Source organism: Arachis duranensis, chromosome 4 (assembly GCF_000817695.3).
Source record: "Arachis duranensis cultivar V14167 chromosome 4, aradu.V14167.gnm2.J7QH, whole genome shotgun sequence".
Taxonomy (NCBI): Eukaryota; Viridiplantae; Streptophyta; class Magnoliopsida; order Fabales; family Fabaceae; genus Arachis; species Arachis duranensis.
The window spans coordinates 11,103,225-11,114,118 of record NC_029775.3 but is presented as its reverse complement, the minus strand read 5'-3'; the positions used below and the strand labels follow the sequence as shown (position 1 = coordinate 11,114,118).

The 10,894-nt window shown below is 33.5% G+C and overlaps 1 protein-coding gene across 2 annotated transcripts; it reads right to left on the bottom strand.

Moving 5' to 3' along the window:
• Window positions 1-3,354: 3,354 nt before the first annotated feature.
• On the bottom strand, window positions 3,355-8,601 carry LOC107483349 (YTH domain-containing protein ECT1). 2 transcript variants are annotated; one of them, XM_016103971.3, is made up of 7 exons: window positions 8,326-8,601; window positions 6,913-7,057; window positions 6,751-6,827; window positions 6,214-6,672; window positions 5,357-5,902; window positions 5,034-5,246; window positions 3,355-4,201 (listed from the first exon to the last, which is right to left on the bottom strand). In XM_016103971.3, exons 2-7 carry the CDS (start codon window positions 6,995-6,997, stop codon window positions 3,596-3,598), a joined length of 1,986 nt encoding a protein of 661 aa, XP_015959457.1. In that variant the 5' UTR covers window positions 6,998-7,057; window positions 8,326-8,601; the 3' UTR covers window positions 3,355-3,595. The 2 variants fall into 2 exon arrangements, with proteins under 2 accessions (XP_015959457.1, XP_020995738.1); XM_021140079.2 differs by having other exon boundaries at window positions 5,357-5,764.
• Window positions 8,602-10,894: the final 2,293 nt, after the last annotated feature.

Below are 10,894 nucleotides of genomic sequence, written 5' to 3'. Positions count from 1 at the left end.
TGAGGAGTCTAGATAAGAGTGATTGTGGCTGAGAGACAACTTTCCAATATTGTTTTGCTAGTAGCGTCAAATTCTGAGCCCTTAGGTCCTTAAAACCTAGTCCTCCTTCCAGTTTCGGTATTGTCATAGTATTCCAACTAACCCATGCTATTTTTTGCTCTATACCTTTTTAACCCACCAAAATTGGGAGAGTATGTTGTGAATCTCCCTAATTAAAGTGTCAGGAAGGTGGAAACATGATAATGAATAAATTAGGATAGCCTCCCCAACAGCTTTGATTAGAACATGCCTGCGTGTAGAGGAGAGAAGTTTTCTTTTCCACCTTTAAACTCGCTTCCTCACCTTGTCCTTGATTTCTCCGAAGGTGGCATTTTTTTATTTTTGGATTGTAGATGAAAGACCCAAATATTTATTCTGTGTACCAATATAAACAATTTTCAATTTTCGAGCCAGTAGTAATCAAGCAGTGAGAGGAGTATAATTACTAAAGAATAGAGCTGATTTATTCAAATTAACTTTTTGGCCACTGAATTTCTCGTATGACTGAAGAATACTGAGAATATTTTCACAACTGTTTTCTAAAACTTTGTAAAAAAGAATTGAGTCATCCACAAATAATAAATGATTAACAGTAGGATATCTTCGAATGATCTGAATACCTTCAATGAGACCGTTTTGTTCTGCCTTATTTAGCAAAAAAGATAACCCTTCTGCACAGAAAAAAAAGGTAGGGAGATAAAGGGTCTCCTTGATGGATACCTTTATTTGGTTTAAAAAAATCAAAAGGTTGACCTTCAACAACGATAGAGTAAGAAATTGTAGTCACCACCTCCTGTATCCAACAAATCCACCTAGATTCAAATCTCAGTTTCTCCAAAATGAACCAAAGAAAATACCACTCAACATGTTCATAGGCTTTGCTCATATCCAATTTAACAGTCATTTCACTCGATAAGCCCATATTCTTTGTCTTTAGATAGTGCATACATTCATGAGCGATTAGGACATTGCCTGAAATCAATCCACCCTTAATGAAGGCACTCTGATTAGGGCTGATTAGTGAAGTCATAAATTTCTATAGCCGATGGACTAGTACTTTAAAAATAATCTTGTACACAACTGAAGAAAAGATGATGGGTCTAACTTGTGTCATATCCTTTGCATCAGGAATCTTAAAACTGACAAAAAAACTGCGGACAGCCTTTAAAACATCCTCCCCTACTAAACTTCAGTAGAATTGAAAGAATTTAGCCGTAAATCCATCATCACCAGGGACGCTCTAGGGGTGAACACTAAAGATCGCCCGCTTTACCTCATCAAAACTGACCCGTCTAGTTAATTTTCGGTTCATGGTTGCTGAAATTTTGGTTTCAAAATCTTCAAATGCATGTGCCGGATTAGCTTGGTTAATCAATGTAAAGATATCCTTGAAGTATGTTTCAGCTACTTGTGCAATTTTCTCACTGGTGGTAGCATACATACCATCATTCTTTTCCAGTTTTCAAATTTTATTTCTTCGAATTCTGAATTGGAATGACTGGTGAAAAAACTTGTATTTCTATCCCCTTCTTTAAGCCACTTTACACGAGATTTCTCCCTCCAATAGGTTTCCTCCCTAAAGTAAGCATCCTCAAGTTTATTTTCCAAGGCTTCAACTTGTTCTCCCCATAGAATATCCTCCTCTATGAGAATTTCAAGTTGAGATGTGAGTTCACCAATATCCTTCTTCGAATTAGATTTGTTCTGTTGCTGCCATTAAACAATACGGTGCCTACAATGCTTCAATTTTTGAGTCAAAACAAACATTGTTGAGCCATCCACCCATTCCTTCCAAGCTCCAGTGATAATTACCCAAATTTCTTCTAAACCACACCACCTCTCCTAAAACTTAAACCTCCGTTCAGATTTTTCCATGACTGGATTTGTATCAAAGAAGATAAGCGCATGATTTGAACCATTTTCTGCGAGTTGAGACAGCGAGACTGATGGAAAACGATCCATCCACTCATCCTTTGCAAGTGCACGGTCAAGCCGCTCTCTGATCTGATCCTGCCCTCGTTGTCTATTAGTCCAGGTGAACATTCTCCCAATTATACCCAAGTTCTTCAGTCCACCACTATCAATAAAATTTACAAATTCAGAAATAGATGAAGCTGATTTTAAAACCCCTCCTTCCTTCTCATTGAGGCTCACTATAGCATTAAAATCACCCATAATTACAACCTTTCCAAAGAAACGTTGTACAAAAGAGGAAAGTTCTGTGTATTGGGTAGACCGAATCCCATCCAAACTATTTAAATGTACCCCAATCAGCCCCTAAGAATAGTTCAAAACAGTATCAGTTACCTTGGCAGCTATTAAAAACTCTTTTTCAGCAAGAATCTCAACCATTGTGCCCTCCTTTCCAGCTAAGGCCAATCCACCTGCAGTACCCGACAGACTAACAATCCTCCAATTCGTAAAATGACAAGATCTCAACTTATTTTCCATCAGACGAGATTGGGTTTTTGTTTCATATAGACACACAATCTCGAGGAAGTGGGATTGACTCATTCCTTTAAAGTTATGGACTGACAGGGGTCTCCCAAACCACAGCAATTCCATAAAAAAACTCTCATGGCGAATTAAAGAAAAGGAATAAAGAAGGGAACAAAGAGAGGAATAAAAAAAATTGACAAAAGTCAAACATTGACCTAAACGGCATAAAAATCCTATTTTAAAAAAAAATCCTAGCAGAGCAAATTGAAGAAGTACATACTCCTCCCGTAAAAAGTATGATGCCGCTCCCTCTCTTTTTGATACAATTAATGTAAAATAATTTTTTTATTTTAATATTATTGTTATTTATATATTAAAATATTGTTTAAATTTCCAACGTTTGAACTTTGAGCTAAATTCTAATATCATTTTTAATATTTAAAATGATATTTTTTGCAAGCATATTATTTTATTGTTTAATAAAAAAACTTTTACATTAAGAAATAATTTTTTCTGTATTTTTTTTTTTACTCTTTTATTAATTTTACTCTTAAATCACTATAACTATTACTTCGACCACTATTTGTTAGCATTTCCTAAAGAGCCAACTACAATATTTTTTTAACTAGTTGACTACACTCCTAATTAGTTCCCAAGCGTATTCAATACAAAATAAAATACTTTTAAATGTCAGTAATGAAATAAAAAAAATCAAATATTTTAATTAAAAGAGTACTTTTCGTATTCATTATTGTCCAAAATCTACTAAACAGGAGGCATCAATCTGGTGGTGGTTGTTTCTAAATTCTAATCCTTCCCATCTGCTCGGTGTATCTTCGGAGGGGGGACGCATTAGAGCCTTATAAACACAGCTGGTTCTTAATCAATCACTTTTGCCCATTCATGTCATGGGATACACTTTCTCAGCTCAAGTCAAATCAAAATGAATAACACTGAAAACATGGCAGGAAGAGCTCTCGTTTACACAAACATGAGAGAAATCATAGGGAATTATGCTTTGGCTGATTTCTCAATTGGATGATGAAATTTGCAACATTTGACACTACTTAGTAGCCTATTCAGCACTGAAAGGTGAAATACAATGCAATGCAAAATTCTAACGTTTAGAGCCACTCTTAACAGCACCATCAACTTTTCCAAGCGGTAATGCTCTTGTATCTAGCGAAATACTGCCAACCTTTAAGGAACCAGATGACTTGGAAATTCTATTAACTTCAACCTGCATTGAGCCTACTGTAACAACATTCATAGGTTCTTTATTTCCAACGCCAATGCCATGTTTAGTTTCAACCGGCTTTGGCGTGATGGTGACTGAACCAATCTTTAGGATAGAAGAGATATCTTGTTTGTCACCCATAGTTTTCTCAACCTTCTCATCTGCCGAATTAGTAGTAACCTCTGATTTACTGACAACAGGATCAGGAATTGATATTGAGGTCTTCATTTGTAAGTTGCCAGAATCATTCTCAAGCTTGAAAATTTTCTCATCATTGATGGGAGGTATGTCAAAATTCAACTTTTGAGGAGCCTCCAATGCTGGAAAAAATAAAGGACCCTCAAAACTCTTGATTAACAACTTGGCCTTCTCATCCTGTATGATCTTCTGGCGGTTTTCATAGTAGTTGAAGTCATCAAGCAATGATGTTTTCAGAGTATAATTTTTGAATATCTTTAGCATTTCCAAACCCTTCAAGAAAATTACCTGCACATGAGCAAAGGTGTTAAATAGTCAATGTTAGAAGCTTATAATATAATTACAAGAGATAGGCACAAGCACAACTGATGAGAAACAAAACTTATCAAAGTCAGAACAATGTCATCATCTTTTTTGAAGAAAGAATGATATCATTTAGCCATAATACCAATGACCAAACCTCAAAACTAAGATACAAATCAAACTAGAAAAATATGAAGTCCAATATCATATTCATTATTGTAAACCAATACTTAATTCCCAATCCAAAAAGAACCCATTCGTAATCCTTTTTTTCACAACTATAAAATTAGTTTCAAATCAACAATAATGGGGAACCAGGTGTATACTATTTATACATGACAGATGTCAAGGTTTAGACAAAACGATCAAACAGACTTCATTGGCTCAATCACTGCATCAGATGATACCTTGTAACTGATAAATGATATTACATAACCAGACACTAGATAATTTGCAACAATCTATATACACACAATACACAACTAAATAGTTCAGTGAGAGGTAAAGCTATGCACACCAACAAAAATAGAAAAATAAAATCGAATAAATAAGTGAAGGTGGATTCTCACATGAAATAGAAAAATATTTTATGTGATGGTAAAGTATTATGATCAGGCTAATGAGAAAGTGACATTTTGGTTAACATTTTAATCAAGTTTGACCAACGCAAAAACAGCACTTCATATTGTAACTTTTTCATTGATTTTTATGGTCATACTTCATGAAGTACAAAAATACTAGGTGGTAGCAAACAATATAAATAAGCCTGCTAATTCAAAATTTAATAAAGTAACTGCTGAGGAGAAACAATATACACCTCTTGTGTGTCTCTGCTGTTAGTTACTGGCTTATTTTCATTGTTCTCTAGTATGATGTGTCTAAAATTTGAATTTGGCACGTCTTTTATCATGTGCCACTTTACAGGAAAGTTCCCATTCCATTTATCTTGCTGCCAGAAGTCCATATCCTTATTAAAATCAACTTGACCTACCATCTCTGCAACACCACAGAACTGGCCACTTGCATTAACCTGCATTAGAGAAACAAAATCAAAATAAAAAAATAACAAACAGATATCACATACGAAAATAGGAACCAGAATATAAACTCATCAGAAATATCTTGATAATGGATACTCACAGAATAAAATAAGAAGATAGGGCAAACTCCAGATTTTTCCGCTGCTATTTTCTTTGCATCATCATAAGCAGTCTGGAGCTTCTTGTTTCCATGAGGTGTTGATGACCACACATTATATTTGATACTTTTATGCACATCATCCTCACTATATGATTTTATAACAAAAAACTTTGCATCTTCATAATCAACAGGTATGTCCTCCCTGTTATAGTGATCAGCATGAATTACAATGTTTCCTTGGTCGTTACTGTCTCCTGCCTTTGTTGTATAGGCTTTAACAGGCGGCTGATGTTTAGATCCACTAATTCTAGGACCTCGGTTTTGCTCCCCCAATACATTAGAGCTTCCATTTCCATCATTTAGTAACTTACCAAAGTGTGGCTTTGGCCGAACTTTAGTAAACGCAGACTGTCCATTAGCATTATATCCAAAATCAGAAAATCCACTGTTTGAAGGAGGACCTAATTTCAATTGATTATGATAAGGTCCAATGTTTCCATTGGATAAATTATCCACAGTATGTCCTGACACACCTGAATTTCTAACCTACCAAAGACAAAGGTAAATGATTATCTATCAGCCACTTATCAAGATTTTATTTACATTTCTATTTTCTGAAAAGAAAATTCAGTTCACATCCAAGTATCAGACCACAAGAACGTTTTTCAACATAAGGACCTCTAAGACCGAGAAAACCTAATGCCCATCCAACTCTCCCCTCACTATATACACATACTTGCCATCAGACAATCATAACATTTCGATGAATAATCTTTAACTTCACATAATAGTTCCTCAACCATCAGCAAGTAATAAGGAAAAACATCAAAATCTAATCAAGAAATAAAATTTCAAACCTGATGGACAGCTGATGAAGCTACATTGAGAAAATTACTCCCAGAAACATTTGTGTGCCTCAAATCTTTCTTCCTCCCATCATTAGCTCTCGACCCTTCCGATACCCTGGCCAATGAACTTGACTGACTTGATAAAAGTTTTGAAGAGTTCCTATAAAAGTTACCAGAAGCTGAATTGAACTTATGTTTCAAACCTCTTCCATCAGGTTTACTGACAGAAGCACCGGTTCCAAATGAGTCCACAGAACCATCAGAAAAAGTATCTGGTTGAAATACAAGGGGTATATAAGCAGGTGAAGAAACAGGATCTTGATAGCTGGGGCCGGTATAATAATGTTGTCCTCCTCCAAACGAGTTATCAACTCCTATCAAAGCACCAGGAATGTACGGATTATATGGGTTGTAGGGAGACTGTGCATATCCATGGTTATAATATACATAAGGATCAGTTTGTGCACCCTGGGGAAAGAGAAATAAGAACAACAAAATCATACACCAATCCAAAATTGAACATATGAAGACAGAGGATGTACTCACCAGGTGGTCAGGACCATAACCATCTACACCAAAAATCCCAAGGTGGTGATCCTCCCATTCCCCGGGTGATTCAAATCCTAACCATCATAAATAGCAAATAAAAAGTGAGGAACATATACATAAATCCAAGCATAAGCAGTGACATGATAGTTTGAGATTTACCTGTACAGTAATACCCATAATTGGTGGCAGCAGGGTAATACAAATTCTGATCAACTACAAACTCAGGAGCTCCCTTGTTCAGCATGACTTAAGTTTGTTCAGGATTAGGACTTACAAATTGGGAATTTAAATTTGCACCTTCAATCTAAGCCAAAACCATACACACATTATTGACCATCACCACCAAAGCGAACATACGATGTGAATATGCAAATCGTTCAGGAAACTGGATATATCAAAGTTCAAATTCCAAAAGTCACAAAATTTTATAAAAAATGACCAAGTAAGCATCTGGGTTTCTACTTTCTAATTCCAGAAGCATCATACATTTCCATAACACAACTGCCACGACTGTTTACGGCAACTGCATGGAATATAAGTTCACATAATGACTAAAAAAATTTTAGACAGACAGCTGGTGTTGCACCTTAACCAGGGTTTTATAACATTGAATTCTTAACAACAGAGCATAAACAACAGCATGCAGAACTCATGGGAAACTTCTCAATCAACAATTAATGATGTAAAATTCAACAAGCATGAACACACAATAACTGAACAAATAAGCTACAAATGGAAAAAAAACGCTAAGAGAAGTCAAATTAAACCACATACATTGTGAAATCAACAATGGAAAAACATGCATCCGTATATTGTACTCAAGTATCAGTTTATCAATTACGTCAATTTACAGTACAAATAACAATAGAGAGATTTATCCTATGCCTGTAATGCTAGATAACTATTGTAAATAGTTACATTTTTAGCTCCAGATAAATGGAGCAAACAAATCGTTAAATTTCAGCCACTGTAGACACTAATGCATGGCAGCACATAAACACCACATAGTGGCACCTATTCCCCCAAGTGTTAACCACATCAACATCTCTAAAGACAGACTAAACATTTGAAATCAAATTCATAAATCAGAAACTAAAAAGAAAACTCTCTTCAATTTGACACTCAAAATGAACCCTAAAAGAATCAAGTAGTAGTCACCAGCTCAGTACCAATAAGAAGCATCAACACTAGCTGCCTCCAATCATATCTTAATATCAAAATGTTGAACTCACTGTGTTCTCCAAAATGAGAACACAGCTCCGTAACTCAGCAATTAAGAAACCAATTCCGCAACAAGAGAAAAAAATATAAGAAATCCAACCACGCACACAAACTTATTGAAGCGAGAAATTCAACACATAACAAGCACAAGCACAACAAATCTCACAGTCCAGCACACCACACTCCCCCCGGTGGGAACTAAAATGAAAATAAATGACAAAAAAATAAAACCACCAAGAGCACATGCATTATTCACTTGAAATCGTCGCACATTTGAAAAAACCGTAGCTTCAAGCGCCAAATAAAAATGGAGAGAGATAAGGAAGCGTCGGAGTGGAATATTATTATTACCCGTCAAGAGAGAAATGAAAGAAGAAGAAAAGGAATCAACGCATTGAGTGATGAAACGCGTCGTTTTATATTGAAACTGAGGAATTGAAGGAGTGAACGAGTTGTTTCTACTCTCTCGGATCATTATCATGAAGCAGAATACGAAACCCTAGCCATGAAAACCGAAACGGTGAAGCTTTTGAACCGAGAAGGGTCGTTTTGGTGTGTGTGTCGAGGGGGAAATAAAATTAGCAGAGAAGGAAAAATAAAAAAGAAAAAACGAAAAGTGTGTTGTGTTCCGACTTCTGAGAGTTATAAAGAAGAGAGAAGTAGATTCCCCACTATTTAAGATACGAAGCGTTTCGCTGTTTCTATTCTGCCGTTTTGAGATTACCGAAATGCCCCTGAAGAGGGTGCTGTTGGAAATACAAACAGTGACGACGTCGTTTTGGCTGCTTGGTGGACACGCATCTTGTGAGGTCGCTGTGTCGGTCATGAACTCGTGGTGACCGTCCAATGACGAAGCTTGGAAGGTGATCTGATTTGACCATAATGCCCTTGGTATTTCTTCGCCGACATTGCATGAGCGGTCATAGTGTGACGAAAGAAGGTTGTGAGGGCAGTACCGACTATTGATCCCCCACGCAGCCAACAAGTAACGGCAGCAATGTTAGTTCTAGGGACGTCAAATAGGCCAGTGCTAAATGGGCTAGGACTGGCCCATTAAATTCATGGTTAGTCTGTTTATCCATAGATTAACCCAGCACAGATGGTTTATCTATCTGCCTCGTACTTGTTTAACCTGTTATTTTTTTGGTTAATTAATCTCAATTTGTTTAGCCCAAAATATAAAAGAACTTAAATCTATTGTATCTATTCTATTATATAAAATTCGGATATTTGCACTTAACGATAAAGTGGCATGCTCTGAAAAGTATTTTCTGATTTAATTATTTTAACTCATTTAATACAATTTATTACCATGACTTAATTATATCAACTAATTGATTTGATTAGATATTTAAATATTAATATAATTTATTATAATATATATTACTTAATTAAATTTATTACATTAATTTTAATTTGTTATATTAGTTAATTAATTTATTCATTTATAAAGTCTGAAATAAAATAAATAATTTATTGTTTATTCTAATTGAATTTATTAAATTTAATTATATATTATATACGAATTAATAATAATTTGTAAATCACGTTATATTATATATGTATTAATAAAATATTATATACGTCTTAATGTGTTTATCAGCTAATTGATTTGATTAGATATTTAAATATTAATATAATTTATAATATATATTACTTAATTAATTTTACTACATTAATTGTAATTTGTTATATTAGTTAATTAATTTATTTATTTATAAAGTCTGAAATAAAATAAATAATTTATTATTTATTCTAATTGAATTTATTAAATTTAATTATACATTATATATGAATTAATAATAATTTGTAAATCACTTTATATTATATATGTATTAACAAAATATTATATACGTCTTAATGTGTTAATTAAATATTATATACGTACAGAAAAATAAATATAAAGATGATTTATATAATATTAATAATATTATATTAGCACGGTGCTTTTTTTTGTTTTGATATCATATAGTATTGATCATGATATTATTATTATATATTATTATATAAACTTTCTAATATTAGTATAGAAAATTGGAAAATTATTTCTTGTGGCAATCATTTTTAGTGGAATAGTGTGTCCCTTATATATTATTGATAATTGTTGCTTAATTTAAAGTAATTGTATGTTGGTATCTTAAATTTATTTTCAATAATGACCTAAATAGATAAATCTAATTGAATTGAATGATTATATAAAATATTTTATATTATTAATATACTAAAATTAAATTCATTTTTTGGTACAGAATTTTATAGGTAAATTTTATACAAGATTAAGTAATTTTTTATTTTTTTATTTGTTTTATCTATGTTACTTTATTTAATTTTAAGTAGCGTCATATTTACAATTACCGCCAGTATGAGATTTTATAAAATAGGAAAATCAATTTTTTTTATAATTTAAATATCAATGTTTAAATAGAAGAACTTAACAGACTCACAATGAGAGAGAGAGACGGGAGAATTTATCTAGAGAAAAGAAACACGCATGAGAATGGTGGCGACGGACTCAACAACGACGGTAATGGAATGAGCAGCAATGATGACATAAGCTGTGAACAGTGACGGACCCAGAAAAATTTAGTAATAAGGACAAAAATATAATAAAATTTAGGTATAGATATTTTTTTTTGCTTCCCACAATATTCAACAAGTTAAGGACTGATCTGTCATGAATTTGAATTCCATTTAAGAATCTACAATTGGCCGGCAACGAGTTGCTATACATACGAGATAGAATTCGAACCCTCAATACTTATTTAAGCAGACGACTAAGTCGATCACTTGATCAATCTAAATTGGTTTAGTTATATTCAAATTTAAAAATTAAAACTATCTAATACATATTGATAAGAACTAGAAATATACACACAATTATTATTATAATATTTAAAATAATAAAAATATAATTTCATAT